This window comes from Hippopotamus amphibius, chromosome 13 (assembly GCF_030028045.1).
Source record: "Hippopotamus amphibius kiboko isolate mHipAmp2 chromosome 13, mHipAmp2.hap2, whole genome shotgun sequence".
NCBI classification, from domain to species: domain Eukaryota; kingdom Metazoa; phylum Chordata; class Mammalia; order Artiodactyla; family Hippopotamidae; genus Hippopotamus; species Hippopotamus amphibius.
The window spans coordinates 43,499,569-43,519,097 of record NC_080198.1 but is presented as its reverse complement, the minus strand read 5'-3'; the positions used below and the strand labels follow the sequence as shown (position 1 = coordinate 43,519,097).

Below are 19,529 nucleotides of genomic sequence, written 5' to 3'. Positions count from 1 at the left end.
CAAAATAGAAGAACAAAAGGTGTAAGGGGGCGGGGCGGGCACATGGCTGTTCGTGCAGGGCCTAGCGAGCATCCGTTAGCAGCCCTGCTCTGCCATTGGTCAGTATGGCAGTGGGCCCCTCCCCCTCCCCTCCTCTGTATAAAAAGAATCCAGAATTCTGCCCGAAGGAAGATGGTTCTTTGACACACTAGTCTGCTATCTTCCCAGTCTGCTAGCTTTCCCATTAAAGTTGTTATTCCTTGTCTCAACAACTCATCTCCCACTTTATTGGTCTGCTGTGCAGCGAGGAGGACGAACTTGGGCTTGCTATCAAAGGGACCCTTAGTTTATCAGAAATATTCTACTTCTTTTATTTAAACAAAAAACTGTAGACATGAGCTAAAAAATAATAAATCATGACATGTCAATCATGTATGTACTAGGCGTTCATCAAAGTATTTAAAGAGACTCAAAGTGGAAATATCCTAAATGTTCAATAATAAGAGACTGGTTCCATGAAGAAGAGAAATCCGTGCAGGGCAATATTACGTAGCTATTAAACATGATATTATAGATCATTTGTCAGCTAGGACACATGCATGGTATTCTGCTAACTGAAGAAAGGGAGTCTATGACAGAACATGCATATTATAGCATGCACATTCATTGTACGTGCGTGCGTGTGCGAGCACATGTTCACCAAAGTATTAAAAGTGTTGAAGTTCAGGCCTAGGTACTTTTCTAGGCAAGATTTTTGCTCAAAGCATGTATTTCTAATTCGAAAAAAAACAAAAACAAAAAAATTTAAAAGCCACTTTATGTGGTCAAGAGGTTAAGAGTGGAAATAATAGAGACACCTCTTCTCAATTGCTTATAAAATAATTAGGCATCTTGTTTACAGAAAATGAGAGAGCTGAGAAGGTACAAGAAAACTGCCCTGTTCCCAGCACAACAATGGCTATAAAGAGAACCTCCTTCTCAGGAACGGACACAATTTGGTTTCATATTTCTGCTGCTTATACATTCGAGACTAATTATTTGCACTTCTGCAATCTAATGGACATCACTCCTTCCATAATTAACCAATTTTCTAGTAGTCACTGAAGAACAAATTGCAACTAAGCTAAGATAGCCTGCAAAACAATGGTAAGAAAAAAATAATCTATCCCACATAAGTAATTATGTGATACACTGAAAACTCCTGCTGTACTTGAGGCTGTTTTTCTTAGAAAATTAAAATCAGAGCTGAAAGTGGGCATCAAAATACTTCAGTTCTATCTGTAGTCACTGTGTCCTTAAGCAAGGTCATTTACCATCTCTGGAGTTTCTTTTTACACAAACAGACAGAAAATCTAACTTGCAGTGCATTGTGCTTAAATATTACATGGTAAACAGCACCAGGAAAGTTGTATTTTTATCAGTATTAAAATTTAAGGTGTCCTTCCAAGGGGTGGAAAGTGGGGTGGGGGGGGGATGAATTGGGAGATTGGTATTGCCATATATACATTACTAATAAGAAAAAAAATCAAACTGTACACTTTAAATATATGCAGTTTATTGCATATCAATTATATCTCAATAAAATTCTAAAAAAAAAAACCAAACCAAGGTGTCCTTGAGAAGGTGGCAAGGGTGCAAATTGAAAATTTTGACCAACCAAAATTTTCTGTAACACCACAAATCTATTGTAACTAGCAAGTAGATTTGTAGAAAAGAAATAACATTCATTATTGATTCATTTATGAGAAATATATGAGCCAGCCTTACAATTAGGTCACATGTAGTAAAAGTTTCAAAATGTTTTCTTTGGGACTTTCCTAGTGGTCCAGTGGTAAAGAATCCACCTTCCAATGCAGGGAATGCAGGTTCGATCCCTGGTGGGGGAACTAAGATCCCACATGCTGCAGGGCAACTAAGCCCACATGCCACAACTACTGAGCTCATGCACCTCAACAAGAGCCCACATGCCTCAAACTACAGAGCTCACTCACCCTGGAGCCCATGCGTCACAACTAGAGAGAAAAAATCCACATGCCACAACTAGAGAGAAGCCTGCACACGGCAACAAAGAGCCTGTGCGCCACAACTAAGACCCGACGCAGTCAAAAATAAGAAAAAAAAATTTTTGTTTTCTTTAAGCAATATATTCTTTTTATATTATCTAACTTTTAAAACAATGTGGTTTTAGGTTACAGAAAATCATATAACTTCTTTCTAGACAGCCATGAAATATTTGTACTGATCTACTTATGGGGTGTTAAGAAAACGCATTTCGTAAAGTACTTTGGGAATCATTAATTCAAGATATTTTAGAAGCAAAATATCTACTACTGTTTTCAGAAAATAGGGCAAAGGTGGGGGGGTGTAGGACCACTGGGGGCAGCATTTGGGACTGGGTTCCTAGAATTTGTGACAGAATGAGAGAAGTAGTAAGAGGAGAATAAAGGAGGAAGTAGAGGAGAGGAACAGAGGTATATTTTCTCAGCCTGTGCCACTGATGCTTGACCACGCTTCACTTGTCTATAATTCTGTATTTTGTAGAAATGTGTATAATTTAGTATAAAATGTGTTTATTTCTAAATAGTATATTGTTCTTTTAATTCATATTACAGTGTATCAGGTTTTGGGGGCTTTTGTTTTGCTTGTTTGTTTTTGCTTTGTTTTGTTCTGTTTTTGATGATCAATATATTTAATATCTGGTAGCACAAAATTGTCTTAGCTGTTCTTTGTCTGTTGTTCTTCTGTATAAATTTTAGAATCAATTTGTGAGGTTGCACATGTGCACACACACACACACGCATGTGCACACACACACCCCCTTGTAATTTCAATTGGAATTGCTTTTAACTTATAAATTCACTTGGCAAAAACTGAAATCTCAATATTGACCTTTCCTACCCATGAACAGAGATTTCAGTCATTTTCTATGCCGGTAATGAATATCTGATATTTTATAGCTGCCCAAAATATTCTGAAAATCCTCTCCCCACTTAAGGACTTCTCCACATTATAAATCTCACTTTCCCAGGTAGAATCCAAAAACTATTTCCCAGAAACCCTTGCTACTTAGATGTACACATACAATCAATTTCCACTGAGCAGGTACAGCTTCTCAAAACATGGAAATAAACATCATGAGACCATACAGTCAGGATCCTACCAAAATGGCTGTGGGTGGACTTGCTTTTTCTCAGAATATGTAGCAAATTTCCTGGAGCTCCAGCCCCTCTTCAGTGCGGTGGGGGTGGCAGTTTAGCAGCAGGCACCAGCGGCTGCTGGGTTTCCACTGGAGCCTCTGCTACTGTCCTTGGTCATTTTTCTTGGCATCTGCCTATGTGGCATCCCAGCTTGGTTCCTTTTTGGAAGTTGTATAAGGTACCTTGTGGTATGTAGCAAATCCCTTTCTGCTTAAACGTGTTAACATGGATTTGGGGGAATTCCCTGGTAGTCCCGTGGATAGGACTCCACGCTTTCACTGCTGTGGGCTCAGGGTTCAAACCCTGGTTGGGGAAACTAAGGTCCCAAAAGCCACACAGCTCGGTCAGGAAAAAAAAAAAAAAAAAAAAGCGATTCTGTTGTCTGCAACTGCACACTGTCTGACACAGAATTAGGAACCAGAAGTGGGTCACTGAATGTGACAGAACCTTAAAAAGGTAGAACTGCCTTAGTACATGAGAATGAGAACTGGGTGGTTGAAGACTGCAAGTTGAAAAGGAGGTGGAAGAGATGAGGTGGCCACAGCAATTGTGTCTTCTCACTCTGGCACCTGGGCTGAAGGCACTACGCTCTCTGTAGCTTAGTTATCCCAGCAGAGCGCAGAATCTATCAGCTGAGCATGGTGAGGACTGAGCAGGAAGGACTGCAGGCTTAAGAGACAAGGCACAGAGCAGCAGCCGAGGAAAGTGGAAGAGTGAAAGGGAACCCAGAGATACAGTATGACTGTCAGGAAACATTAAGGGCCTATTTGAAGTTACTGGTCATGAACTTAAGGTGGGAAAATTCAGCATGGCAGTGTGCTTTTCCCTGACCACTTCTCGTAGCATGGACGCAGGCAAAAAGACAGCAAAGAACTGCCTTTAGTCAGAGCTGGGGTTTTGCCAAGTGAGCATGACAAAGCAAGAAAAGGGCAAGGGTGTTAAGAGAGACTGCAGAGGAATTGTTTTAATAATTGACCATGGACTTTAAGTGGGATAAAGAAAGGACAGGCATGAAGGAAGTGAAGGACAGTGAAAAGGGGGGAACAGCGGAAGGTGAAGGACTGTTAGCATCAGGATTCTAAAAGGAATAAACTGGGAAGACAGGTCACAGAGCAAAATATTTAAAGTGCTGAGATTACAGAGGGGTGAAGCTTTGGGTAATAACAAGGTCTAGGACATGATCAAAGGAGTGGTTCAGATAAAACGAAAGGACAAGAAAGAAAATGAGAGGTGAGCTATTGCAAGGATCATCTACTGAAAACACCAAGAGTTAAGACAAGATTAATGATGAACAGGGACTTCCTGCTGGTCCAGTGGTTGGAGAACTAAGATCCCACAAGCCGCACCGTGCGGCAAAAAAAAAAAAAAAAAAAAAAAAAAAAAAAAAAAAAATTAATGTTGAACAGAGTGACAGTAGGCCGCGAGCTAACATCTTCAAGGAACAAGGGCATGCAACCCAGAAGTTCCAGCCTGATGACATAAGATTCAAAGGTTGAGGTTTTGGAGAAGGGAGAGGTGAAGGATGGCCTGAAACTGGGAGGAGAAAGAGGAGGACCCAGGATACGTGATATGAGAGGTGAAGGATGGCCTGAAACTGGCAGGAGAAAGAGGAGGACCCAGGATACGTGATATTAGGAACATGGAAGGAAAATAACCACCATTTCAGAGGGTGCTAGGGAAGCAGCATCCTCAAGGGATGAGCAGGTTTTGATTAGAGCAAGAAGGTAAAGGCAATGCTGAGGGATGCCAAGCATGAAGGGACCTTCAATACCAAGGGGTCGCCCGCTTCAGAGAGCAGGGTGAAGTTTTCAGGAGTTGGAGAAAGGTAACACACAAAGACAAAAAGGGGAATTGCAGAGATGTAGAGGACTACATCTGCAGCAGGTGGAGGGGATCCTGGAGTTCAGGGTTCCTTGTGGTGAATGAGATAAACACAGTACGTGCTGGGAACGTTCTGACAGTCTCGGGACTGTTAACAACGGGAAGGCTGAGACTGCACGATGGTGCAGGGTCTGGATCCTTAGGGAGTGAGGCTCTCAATTCATTTCTGCCACCTGAGGCCTGAGGAAAGGGTAGTCTTACTCCAATACTTGGGGCTTCCTCTTAATACAGGCTCATGAAGGCATGGAGCCCTAGACTTCAATTCTGGGAAATCTCCTTGATGTATTGATACTTCTTTTATGATTTCCTCCTTTCCCATATCTCTATTCCTCTCTTTACTGCCTACTTAACTCTTAGCTCACCTTTCCCGGACCTATTTTTACCACTTTCACCTCTTTCTGTTATGCTTTCTGGGTGAGTCTCTTGACTTCATTTTCCAACGCTTACACTGACTCTCATATCTGATACCAACTTTTAGTTTTCAAGAGTTCTTTGTTCTCTGAATTCTCCTTTTTTATAGCAATCTATTGTCTCAGGGTTAGATGCAAACATCTTCTGTAACCTTAGGATACTAAATTTTCTTCTTCCTGCATAGTCTGTTTCAAGGAGGCTTTTTCCTCCCTGCTTCAGCCTTTTTCACATCCCTGGCTATTTTTTTATATTTAAGAATGGAGTGTCAAAAAGCTGGGGAGAATTTTTGTGTGCACAGTTCGCACTTCTGTATGGAGCTATTTCACTGAGGAAGCTAAGACACCAGCCTCACTGGTCTCTTCACTTGACTTGATCAGATCTCTCCAAAAAAGTTCTGACTTCCAGCCTAGAAGGTGCATAAATCTATTGGCAGGTTCTAGGTAGAATCAGGGGTAGAAGGCAAGGGTGTGACGGAGAAGGACCTAACACTCAATGTAGTTCCCTGACACCCGGAATTCCTGCTACACTGCTCCAGAGGAGAGAGGAGTGAGGAAGTGACCAGGAATCTAAGTGCCTTTTAAAGACTTTCAGCCAATTTTCCTGTTCTTCACCTCACCAGCATCCCCTACTTTCAGAGGTTTCTGAATCTTCAGTTCCTAAGCCTTTCTGGGGGTGCTGCTCAGCTTCCTGCGACACGGCTTAGGATTTACCTTTCTCAGCTCTGCTAAAAGTCACAACTCTTTCACCTGATTTCAAGCTTCCAAAATGTTATCAGCTTATTTTCATTGTCCTGAGTTTATGCCTTTTAATTTTTAATCTCTTTACTGTCTTAGTGGAGTTTCAGGTGGGTGTGAATGCTAACATGTTCAACCGCTACCTTTACCAAACTCTGGTGTGTATCTTATTCCTGCTAAGTTTATTGCGGGGGGGGGGGGGGGGGGGTCTGTTTGTTTGGTTTTTAGTTTTGCATTAATTTTTTTGTTTCCCACCACCATCACCATCACCACCACCACCATCCCCGCCAGCCTTCTGAATTGCAAGCTTTCAAATTCATTTTCTAAAGAATGCATCCAAGACTGTAAACACTGCTCCAAGTACCTTTTGCCACATCCCCTAGACCCTGCTATGATCTGTTCTCACTGTTGTTCAGTTCTAAATCATCTGCAGTATCCACTCTGTGTTCTCTTTAACCCAAGAGCTATTCTGAAGTGCATTAACTTTATATAAGAAAAAATTTTTCCTCATTCTTTCATCCAACATGCAAATAAACAACACAAACAGCAAAAGGTAACCACTGTCAATCCCCACGAACCTCCTGGTAGTGGAGACCTCAAGAATTCTTCATAGGCCACATCAGTTCTCTTTGCCCCTTTGTTTCTTTTCCTACAGACCAAATTTCACTTGCTTTTCTCTATTCTAAATGGACACCACCCAAACTGCTTTTAGAGGTCTTTCTCCTGAGATCACTGTGAAATAGGGCAAGCCCTTTACCAACAAATGCCTCCCCAAACAGCCTCCAGGCATCTGCTGCTCATGGTACCTCTCTCAAAGTGCGGTCCACACTAAAGCTCTGGGCATCACCATGGAATTCCAAAATCAGAATCTCTAAGACTTAGGCCAGAAAATTACTCATTTTACACCAGGTTATTCAGACACGTGGTAAAGTTAAAGAACCACTAATTTAAAGGTTCTTCTGTTAACTGCAGTGGAGACACATGTAGATAGCAAAAGCAACTTTAAAAAAAATGTATGGCACCTGAGATCAACATTTAAGGATTTCCTTTATGCTACTGCTAATACAGGCAGACCTTGGAGATACTGCAGGTTCGGTCCCAGAGCACCACAATAAAGCAAATATAGCAAGAAAGCAAGTCACACGAATTTTTTGGTTTCCTAGTGCATATAAAAGTGTTTTACACTTTAGTCTATGAAGCATGTAATAGCATCATCTAAAAAAAAAGAAATACCTTAATTTAAAAAATACTTTATTGCTAAAAAATCTTAACCATTATCCGACAACGTGGTGTTTATAAACCTTCAATTTGTAAAAAACAGTATCTGCGAAACGGATAAAGTGAAGTACGATAAAACAGTGTGTGCCTGTAACGCGTAACTCAAGTTCTCTTTCCAGGAATTACTTCAAGCAGTCCTTTACCTAGTTATAAAAGACCCTCATCGAAGGTCAAGAGCAAGAGCAATCCAAAATTCCTCTTCACTGACCTGTCACATAAGCTTAACCACTGACCCATCACACAGCCCTCTTTATTCCTAAAAACCCAGCTTTGCAGGCATATTCAGATTTCCCCCAAATCGGTTGCTCCTATTTCTTTAGTAACTTGCCAAATTTATATTTACAATTCATGCTACCTGGAGAAAAGTAAATGCAGAAACCAGTGCTTACAAACAGGAAACCAGAATGCACACCAAGAAAAATGTATACAACGGACGGAGCAAAGATGAATGCCTTGATGTGTATTTACTTAGGAAACCAAAGTTACAAGGAAACATCTAGATAACAAGAGCAAAACTAAAGATTAAAAAAAAAGACTTCATGTTTAAAGACATGACTGCTATCAATCATATAAATGATTGCTATCACTGCACACTTGTTTTTTTTTACTGATTATTTCAGATGATGTTTTTGCAGAGGCATATGAGGTCCTCAATGATCTACGTCAAGGGCAACCCAACTTCAACTGCATGAATACACCACACCTTCATCCACTGAACAATCTGCACTCATTTCTAAAGGCCATGGTTGGAAGCTTATTCCAATTCTCAACTCTGACAGATCTTAAATGCCTCCTTTGTTTCTCCCAGGCTGCTTCTCTCTAATCACAGGGGCCTAATATGTGGATGTCCTCTCTCTCAAACATCTCTAATTCAACAAAGCATCCTACCAACACTTCAACCACCAGCAGCCCCGCAACGCAGATACGGCCATTACTGTTCAAGCCTGAAAGCGACCAATATGAAAGTCAAGTATTTCCATTTTCTACCCAGAAAATACTATATAAACACAGTCTTTAAATATGTCTCCATTACAACAGGGTTTATGGTAAAACAGCTGCAACACATGTATGGTATAAAAGCTACAAATCAAGCTTAAGTTAGGCTGGAGATTTGCTGTGTGTAACAACCAGAGAAGTGCCAAGACAGAGCTCACGAGGGGTTAGGAGAAGGGGTCAGAATAACTGGGGAAGGCTTCACAGTGGGAGGATGACCCTGGAAGACTCGTACAATTTGGACAGGAGAAGAAGGTACTCCAGAGGCGGGCAGCAGCATGAACACAGGCCCAGAGGCAGGAATAAGGACGGCATGTGGCAAGGCCAGTGGAGGCACGGCCACAGCTGGAGCAGAGCAGGGACCCTGGAGAGGCACAGGAGCTAAGGTTGAAGAGGGGCCCTGGGGACTCAGCAGCGATGGCCTGAGAGCCTTGCCGGGCTTCTTCTCCACGGGGTGCAATTTCTGATGCTGAACGAAGCTACCATACCACTTGAAGGCTTTCCCACACACCTTACACTCATAAGGCTTCTCTCCAGTGTGAACTCTCTGATGCTGAATGGAGGCGATCTTCTGGGTGAAGGCCTTGCCACACTCCTTACACTGGTAGGGTTTCTCCCCCGTGTGAATTCTCTGGTGGACAATAAAAAGTGACCTACACCCAAAAGCTTTCCAACACTCCTTACACTTATAGAGTTTCTCCCCAGTGTGTAGCCTCTGATGCTGAAGGTAGGCCGCGCTCCGACGGAAAGCCTTGCCGCACTCCTTACACGCGTAGGGCTTCTCCCCCGTGTGGATCCTCTGATGCTGGGTCAAGGCTGTGTTGGAACTCAGACCTTTGCCACACTCCTTACATTCGTAGGGCCCTTCACCAATGTGATTTTTCTCGTGGACGATACAGTCATAGCTGGACTTGAAAGCTTTGCCACATTCCTTACATTTGAAGGGCTTTTCCCCAGTGTGGCTCATCTGATGCCGAAGGAGCTTTGAGTTATATCTGAAGATTTTCCCACATTCTTTACATTTGTAGAACTTCATTCCACCTCGAAGTATCAGATTGGGATTCAGGCTGAAAGTCTGCCAGGCTGCCTTGCTTTTAAAATCAAAGTGCTGAGACACGTTTCTGAGAAGCCCTCCCACTGGCATGCTGTGCGCCTCTGTTTCTTCAAAGGCTTCCTGCTTTACCGCTGGCTCTTCTGTCTTGGTCCAGGACTCATCACCTGACCAAAGAAACCACAAGTGCTCCTCATTATTGAACTGGAAGGGAAACAAGATCCAGTGATCCTGATTTTCTCTTGCAGGATGTGATTTTTTTAAATATACCCACGAGATGGCTACAAGCATCCATGAAGGAAGATGAGCAAGAAAAAAAAAGAAAACCAATAACAACTGGAGAAGTAATGACACTGGAAACAGGCCAGGAAGTGCCTCCTATAAGGAAGGGCGGGGAATGAACCAGGGCAGGTGAAATGTGCAGAGTGAGAATGGGAAGGGGACGGCCCCGGCGGTCCAGTGGTTAGAACGCCACACTTCCACTGCAGGGGCCACAGGTTCGATCCCTGGTTAGGGAACTAAGATCCTGCAAGCCGCACAGGGTGGCCAATTAAAAAAAAATCCACATAATATTCTGGGGTAAGAGATTATTTCTTTCAGAAAGTCAGCCAGAACACAAGTTGATAGGAGAGGTATAGGCCACTGTGGTATTACTGCTAAAGGAACCGCTATTTACAACATCACGGTAAGCAGTCTCCAGAAAATTTTAGGGTGGGTGTGTGTGTGTTGGGTGTGGTATTGAGGGAATATTCCTGCCCTTTCCTCTATGGCCCCATATAAAACAAATACAATGTAAACCTCAAGATCAGGAACTTTTAAATACTAAACATGATTTAAACACTAAAGAGGCAAATAAAATCATAGCTAAGGCACAGATAAATCAGTTTGACCCACAGAATCATTATTTTCCTTAAAGTATGGCTGAAACTCTACTTCTCTGCCATGAAAACTGGCATAAAATTAAATATTTTCCCTGGTAAGTGAGAAAAGAGGTGGTTTTGGAGGTTGTGGGTCACAGCTTTTCTGTGGGAGGATAGCCATGTGGATGTGGACAGTGTGCAGCCGTGCACTCCTAGGGACTGGTCCTTCCGGGCTCAGAACCAGAACTCAATGCAGGTCAGAGGGTGTACTAAGTACTACCTTATGAAGCACAGGGAGCTTTGCTCTCTGCCACAGGAGAAACATTTCTAGTAATCCAGAAAGACAAAACCGAAAGCACTAGGTCCTCCTACTCACCTGGACAGATGCCTCGTAAAGTCTCTGCTTCCCAGGGATCTGCGCCCCACGGTGCTTCCCCTCTCTCCAGCTGGGAGATCAGAACAGGTGTGGGGAACGGAAATGCTTCTCCAGCAGGAAAGAGAGACAAGTTGAGGGGAGACATCCAGAGCTGTTCCTGAGATCTCTCTGCCCACCCCATCATGGGCTAGTTGGGGAGGGGAAACGTGGACTGCCCAGGGGACCAACGAACCATCCAGGGGTTCCGAGGAAGGGGTCCAAACTGAGCTCCAAGGTACGGCCAGGGAGAAAGTGATTCTCCTCAGGAAGAAACTGCAAGCTCGCCCTGACTCAGAAGAAAGGAAACCCCCTCAGGAAGAATGTATGTACTGATATCCTGGGAGGGTCCTCCATGCAGGAGAGGGCCCACACCCACAACACTGGAAGGATGGAGGAATAGAAGTCTCCCGGGAGGCACCCACGAGAGTCCTTTCCCTCAGGGTCCAGAACCATGCTCTTCCCTGGGAAGTCATGAAGTCCAATTTCAAAGCCAAAGGGAACCTGGGATTTCCCCACCGAGCATCTCCAGAGGCTGATGAAAGCAGAACTCCCCTCTGGAGCCATTAAACCTAAGGACTACTAGAATCCCCAAGATGTCTGAGGAAGAAGTCAAACTATCAAAGAGGGCCACTGAGAAAGACCTACCCAGGGAAGCCATATTTGCATAATTCTCCAGCATCACCTCCCTGTACAGGGCCCTCTGCGCAGGCTCCAGGCTGGCCCACTGGTTCTGGGTGAAGTACACAGCCACATCCTCAAAGGTCACTGGTTCCTGAAACAACAGGTTCCTGCTGAAGCCCTGAGCAAGGGCCAGAGCGGGGTAGTCTGAGCTGCAGGGAAGAGATGGACCTGCCAGGGTCTGTGACTCTGAGCCCCATGGAAGGTCTGCTCATGGACAAGAGCACTCAGCACCCCAGCCAGAGGCCAGCCCTCAGCCAACATTCCCACCTCCAAACTTGGAATGACAACGCTCCCCACCTATTCAGCTCTGGGGCTCCAAACTGTCCTCCCAACCTCATAGCCTGGCATCTGGGGCTCTCCTACCTGGTAACTGCATCAACCCCTATGTTCCTGTCTCCACAGATGTGTCCCTCTAGCACCGGCTGCCCTCATGTATTTGTAATCTGTCACCTTATTTTTTGTACATTAACCACTCTCTCTGTCTCTACTCAGCCAAAGCACACATACACGGCCGCATGTGTTCCCTGCCCCAGCTTCTCCCTGGCCTTCCCTGACAGCTTTCACTATGCACAAATGGGCCAATCCCTAGAAACAGTCTCAGTACAGCTTCACATAAAAAAATGAAGTTAGAACATTCTTTAACACCATACACAAAAATAAACTCAAAATGGATTAAAGACCTAAATGTAAGACCAGATACTATAAAACTCTTAGAGGACGGGAATTCCCTGGTGGCACATTGGTTAAGAATCTGTCTGCCAACGCAGGGAACACAGGTTTGAGCCCTGGTCCGGGAAGATCCCACATGCTGCAGAGCAACTAAGCCCGTGTGCCACAACTACTGAGCCTGTGCTCTAGAGCCTGTGAGCCACAACTGTTGAGCCCACGAACCACAACTACTGAAGCCCATGTGCCTAGAGCCCATGCTCTGCAACGAAGAGTAGCCCCCCACTCACCACAACTAGAGAAAGCCCACATGCAGCAATGGAGACCCACCGCAGCCAATAAATAAATAAATTAAAACAATAACAACAACAAAAAAAAACCTCTTAGCGGAAAACACAGGCAGAACACTCTCTGACATAAATCGCAGCAAGATCTTTTTCGATCCATGTCCTAGAGTAATGGAAATAAAAACAAAAAATAAACAAATGGGACCTAATTAAACTCAAAAGCTTTTGCACAGCAAAGGAAACCATAAACAAAACAAAAAGACAACCCACAGAATGGGAGAAAGTATTTGCAAACTATGTGACTGACAAGGGATTAATCTCCAAAATTTACAAACAGTTCATGCAACTCAATATCAAAAAAACAAACAACCCAATCAAAAAATGGGCAGAAGACCTAAATAGACATTTCTCCAAAGAAGACATACAGATGTCCAAGACACACATGAAAAGATACTCAACATCACTGATTATTAGAGAAATGCAAATCAAAACTACAATGAGATACCCATTCAGACTGGTTTGAGGTGTATCAACAAAAAGTGTACAAACAATAAATGCTAGAGAGGGTGTGGAGAAAAAGGAATGCTACTACACTGCTGGTGGGAATGTAAATTGGTACAGACACTATGGAGAACAGTACGGAGGTTCCTTAAAAAAGTAAAAATAGAGTTGCCATATAACCCAGCAATCCCACTCTTGGGCATATATCCAGAGAAAAACAAGGTTCTAAAGGATATATGAACCCCAATGTTCATAGCAGCACTGTTTACAATAGCCAAGACATGGAAGCAACCTAATGTCCATCGACAGATGAACAGATAAAGAAGATGTGGTACATATATACAATGGAATATTACTCAGCCATTTAAAAGAATGAAATAATGCCATTTGCAGCAACATGCATGGACCTGGAGATTATCATACTAAGTGAAGTAAGTCAGACAGAGAAAGACAAATATCATATGATATTGCATATATACACATGGAATCTAAAAAAAAAAAATGATACAAATGAAGTTATTTACAAAACAGAAACAGACTCACAGACTTAGAGAATGAACTTATGGTTACCAGAGGGCTGGGGGTGGTGGGGCGAGGGACAGACTGGGAGTTTGGGATTGACATGTACACACTGCTATATTTAAAACAGATATCCAACAAAGACCCACTGTATAGCACAGGAACTTGTTCAATATTCTTTAATAACCTAAATGGGAAAAGAATTTGAAAAAAGAATAGATACTTGTATATGTATAACTGAATCATTTTGCTGTACACCTGAAACTAACACAACATTGTTAATCAACTATACTCCATAATAAAATAAAAATTGAAAAAAAATAGTCCCAGTATTTTACAAATTTCTTTTTATACCTTCTTACCTTATCAGAAAGCTAGCTCTCTTGAAGGAAACCTGCAGTCTGCCTATTCTGGCCTCTCCTCGGAACTACCTGTCTTCAAAGAAGGTAGGCCATGTGCTGTCTCTGGGCACAGGCACATCCCCCTGTCTTGAGCTCTGTCCCACCTGCCAAAGTGTGCCCCCTCTGCCTCCCCTGGGCCACCTCCATCTTTCCAAGAGTGACGGGAACTTATATTTGTGGATTAGCCCCTAGGCACCAGGCTCCTAAGTGGGAACTTTTAAATCTTGTCTTTGATACTTCCCTGGTGGTCCAGCGGTTAAGACTTCCTCTTCCAATGCAGGGATGTGGGTTCAATCCCTGGTCAGGGAGCTAAGATCCCACATTCCTCATGGCCAAAAAAACAAAAACATAAAACAGAAGCAGTATCGTAACAAATTCAATAAAGACTTTAAAAATGGCCCACATCAAAAAAATCTTACAAAAAAATCTTGTCTTTTATTTACTCTTTACAACATATACATGAAGTCAGAGTTATTACTCCCATTTTTCAAAGGATGAAACTAAGGTTCAGAAAAATTCATTACTTTGCCCAAGATCACACAGCCAGGAAGTGACAGAGCTGGGACTTCAACCGAAACCCATCAAACAGCAAGCCTGGGCTCTTCCCACAGAGCAAGCTGCCTCCGACACAGGGCTCATGAACTTCTCTGAACACACGGCTCACCCCTGAACCTCATCATAACCTGGTGTTGCCCCATCTTTGGAAAACAGCTTTTCAAACCCCCAATTTCCAAAATCACTTGTCATGCCATCTTTACCATGCTCCCTCCAGGCCACGTGGGGCCCCTCCCCCAATCTACACTGAGCAGTCAGCTATTTCAATATTGCACACACCATCCTAGGAGCCAGAGCCTCTGCATCTTCCATGAGATGCAGGAGCAGTTTCTAGCGGCGTTCACTGGCTACCTTCTCTGCTTCTACAGGCAGCACAGTGCAGACCACAGAGACTGGGCTCAGCCTGGAGGGGTTTCCTGACTTCTGCACCTTCTCACCTTGATGACCCCACAGATGATTCCGTCTCCTACGAGATTCTCACTACCCTATGCAGTCAGCCTTGTTCTTTCCAGTCAATGAAAAGGAAAACGCCTACCCACAGGGGCTCAGCTAAGCCCCTAATTCTTTGAGTGTCCCAACCTCTCCCCGCAGCCTGTGCACTGGAGTCAGCAGAGGAGACAGGGAGAAGGGAATGCTCTCACAACTGCTCCTGGAGGAAGCAGGGAAGAAACATACCCCAAGCATAAATGCTAGCAACTTAAACTGCTCCCAGCCACTCTACTGACACTACACTCAGGTCCTCATGAGGCGGTCCTTCGCAAACAAGAACTAGGGAACTCAGTTGAAAGGAGACAGTGAGAGAAGAACAAATTTAGAAACTTCTCAAAGGGAGAGTTGACCCTCAAACTGGGCAGTGATGAGGTCCAAAGAGCCCCCCAAATAGCTTGAGCCCCAAATCCAAACATGAGACAGAACCATGATGTCCTGTGAGTAATCACTGCTTCAGCAACAAGGCATTAAGGGCCTCTGAGGACAACGACCACAGGCTCACAGGTAAACCAAAGAGTTCACCGCTGCTTCCAGCAATTCAAACCTCACAACTTCAGAGCTGTTGTCACAACTCTCTCCTCCCAGTACCATCTTCCTCCCCAAACTGTTCTTCACATCTGCTATCAAATATCCCCAGGTATCATGAGTCCCTATTATTAAAGAACTTACTGTTTTAAGACAGTCAGGTTGTCAATAACATTCTTCTTCCTCCTGTGCATGGTCCCTATGCACCTCACCTTATTTTATTTTTCTCCACAGTATTTTTCATCATCTGACAAATTATATTTTTATTGTCTATCTCCCCCCTACCAGGATGTAAGTCATGAGGCAAGGATTCTGTTTTGTTCATGATTGGTTTAGTAGCGCACAGTACATCTGCCTGGCAGATACAAGATGATTAATATGAATTTGCTGAGAGAATTCATTTCAAAAATGGTTTGATCACAAATAAAAATGTTTACATTTATGAAGAAGGTCAGAACAGAACAACAGCAAATACCACCTTAACAGTGAAATGCCAGAGCAAATCCATTGAAGCTGATGGCTGATAATTTGCTATGTGCTGAGGTTCTACTTTCTGTGAAAGACTGGAGAAGGAGCATAAATATAGGAAAGGAAGAAACAAACACCTTTGCTTGCAGATGAAATAGCTATCTGCCTAAAGAATATCAAAGACCCAAGAGAATAAACGAAAAACATTTAAAACTGACAAAAGAATTCATTAAGTGAGCTAGGTATAGGATAAGTGAACCAAAATGATTAGCTTTCCTAAATACCACCATTAATACTTAGAAGACAAAATGGGAGGAAATAAGATGCCATCCATATGCAAATAACTAAAAATGGACATAAAAACCTGCAAAACCAAGATGAAGAAAACTAAATGTTTATTAAAATAAATAAAAGAGGAACTGAAAAAAGTGGAACATACACTGTTTCTGAATAGGAAGAATCAAACTTGTAAAGAATCAATTATCCCCAATTTTGCCTATGAATTCAATAAAATCCACTTCCCCACCAAAAAATCAATGAGATTTATGCAAGGGTAGGGGATCATTTAAAGTAATCTGAAAAAAGTAAGTGTGAAAGACTAGCTGAGAAGGTTTTGAAGGAAATACATTTTTGAAAGAAAAGATGAGGGGGAATTAAACCCTACCTTAAAAGTACAATACTTCAAGAAAATGAGACTACAAGCCACAGACAGTGAGAAAACATTTTAAAAGACACACATGATAAAGGACTATATAAAGAACTCTTAAAACTCAATAAGAAAATGAACAACCTGACTTAAAAAATGGGCAAAAGAGCTGAACAGATATCTCACCAAAGAAGCTATACAGATGGCAAACTAGTATATGAAAAGATGCTCTACAACATATGTCTTCAGGGAAATGCAAATTAAAACAATGAGATACCACTACACACCTATCAGAATGGCCAAAATCCAAAACACTGACAATACCAAATGCTAGCAAGGATGCAGAGCAACACAAACTCTTATTTATTGCTGGTGGGAATATAAACTGGTGCAGCCACTTTGGAAGACAGTTTAACAGCTTCTTACAAAACTAAACATACTCTTACCATATGATCCAGCAATCGTGCTGCTTGGTATCTTCCCAATGAGTTGAACACTTATGTCCATACAAAAACCTGCACAAGGATGTTTACAGCAGCTTTACTCATAATTGCCAAAACTTGGAAGTAACCAAGATGTCCTTCAGGAGGTGAATGGAGAAATAAACTGTGGTACAATCAATGGAATATTATTCAGTGCTAAAAAGAAATAAGCTATCAAGTCATGAAAAGTCACACACGAACCTTAAATGAATACTACTAAGTGCATGAAACCACTATGAAAAGGTATGATATTAACTACACAACCTTCTGAGAAAGGCAAAAAGATCAACAGTTGTCAGAGAGGGCAGAGCACAGAGGATTTTTAGAGCCTGTGAGGAGGCTCTGTGTGATACTACCATAACAGATACTTGCCACTATACATTTGTAACCCACAGAATGTACAACACCAAGAGTGAACCCTAATGCAAGCTATGGACTTTGGGTGACTGTAATGTATCAGTGTAGGTTCATCAACTGTAACTAATGTATCGCTCTGATAATGGGGGAGGCTCCACATGGGTGAAGCCAGGAAGCAAACTGGGACTCTGTGCTTTTTGCTCAATTTTGCTATGAACCTAAAACGACTCTAAAAAAATTAAGTCTACTGAAAAAGAAAGGGGAGGGGCAGGGAGAGCAATACTCAATCTTTTACCTGGACTGCAACATCTCCCTAAATGACACACTCTTCTGCAACCAACTCACCGCTATGGGCCGAAAACCTTTTTAATATATAAATCTAACCCTTTCACCTCCCCTGCTTAAAATCCTTTAGCATCTTCCTACGGAATCCAGAAGGGAAACTAAAGTCTTCACAACGACCTCCAAGACATGTGCCTAGCTGTTCCACCTCCCAATGAACTACTTCCTTTGACCTCTCCCTGTCTCTAGAATACCCCCAGCTTTCTTTCCCACCTCAGGGCCGATGCATTTGCTATCCTCTCTGGAAAGCTCTTCTTTAGCTCTTTCTCCAGTACTTCTCAAGACGATTTCTACCTCACCCTTCAGGTCTCAACCTCATGTGACCACCTCCATGAGGGCTTCCCTGACCGCTACCTTTGAAGGTAACTTCTTTGGGGCTTCTCAAATTTGAGAAGATGCATAAGAATCACCTGGAGAGCTTGTTACACTAGATTCCTGACCCCATTTACCCTCCTCCCCAATCTCACTCTGCCTCTAGGGTGGGACCTAACAATCTGCAATTCTAATGAGCACACAGGTGATCCTGATGCTGCCCATCTATGGACCACACTTTTACGAAGCACTGTATTTTAGCAACAGGTGAATTTGGTAACTTACTTGTTTTTGGTAAAAGTATCCTCCATGAGCAAGACAACTTGTCTGCATTATTCAGTACTATGTACCTAGCACTTAGAAAGCACATACAGAAAGAACAATGCTAGTTTCCCTGGGATACATCTACTATTTGTGGAGCAACCTCTTCAATGAAGAATTTCTCTGATCTCCGCAGGCAACCTTTTTTTTTTTTTTTAATTCCCTATTCCTAATTTATCCCCCACCTCCAACCCACTTCCCCTTTGGTAAGGTTGTTTTCCATATCTGTGCAGGTAACTTTTATTTGTAGAACATGATCTGGATTTCCACATTCAGGGGGAATTTTTTGGCTTGAGTCTCCCCTTTCCCACTTAAACCTAGGCCTCCAAACTCATCACTACACAAAGGTAGTGATAACTCTTATTTCCTCCACCATGTATTTACAACCATAGCCCTGGGGATGGCCTCAAGAGGGAAACCATAGCCTGGCCAAGTTAGGTCTTCTTGGTCCTTTCCTGATTACCTGATAGTTAATGTGATTTTTAAAAGACTGAAAAGAAGCTCAGCTCACCTGAGGCCAAGTGGTTTCGAGCATGGCTGATGTTCCCTGGCTCCGTGCACTGTCTTCTGGGTTTGGAAAAGCAAGAACCTTAAAAGCTAAGAGAAGAAGAGCCATGAGTGCAATAGTTCCTGTGCTACATCACCCACAGCCGCCTAGAGTCTTCCGTCTCGTCTCCTCGTTTCCAGCACTGGCAGGAGACTCTATCAGCCCCTGGCTAATCGCCCCAACCTCCAAATGGATTGCTCTGCCTGGTCCTCGGGACAACCCACCATCTGCCTGCTCTGCCCAAGAGCGTTCCTGGGCCCATTCACATCGAGTGGACCAGGGATCCAAGACGAATCCTGTCCCTACAGTGCTGGGTCTGAACAAACAAAAACCTAAAAACGCGCTTATAGGGACCATGACACTGACCCCAAAAATGTGCCTTTGGAGAAGGGGGACAGGGGTGGCTGGATCTGGATTGAGTTAAAATACTCAGTGTTCCAGTGGGTGATGGTGACAGGAGATCCCAACGGTCTCCACCCAAGGAAGTAGGAGACCCCAAACATCACAAACTTCAGTACCGGGCACGGGTGGCTGTTGGGCCAACTTCTTTAGGACAAAAAAGAGGATCACGCCTCGGTGGGCAAGGGACGGGACCAGGGCTCTTAGGAGGCCCCGCAGCCACCTCGGCGGC

At 43.2% G+C, this 19,529-nt stretch overlaps 1 protein-coding gene across 1 annotated transcript; it reads right to left on the bottom strand.

Annotated features, from left to right (window-relative positions):
* Positions 1 to 7,272: 7,272 nt before the first annotated feature.
* ZNF621 (zinc finger protein 621) lies at positions 7,273 to 18,941 on the bottom strand. Its single transcript, XM_057706142.1, has 4 exons — positions 18,863 to 18,941; positions 11,445 to 11,571; positions 10,761 to 10,865; positions 7,273 to 9,691 (listed from the first exon to the last, which is right to left on the bottom strand). The coding sequence occupies exons 1-4, from the start codon at positions 18,884 to 18,886 to the stop codon at positions 8,631 to 8,633; spliced, it is 1,317 nt and encodes a 438-aa protein (XP_057562125.1). The 5' UTR covers positions 18,887 to 18,941; the 3' UTR covers positions 7,273 to 8,630.
* Positions 18,942 to 19,529: the final 588 nt, after the last annotated feature.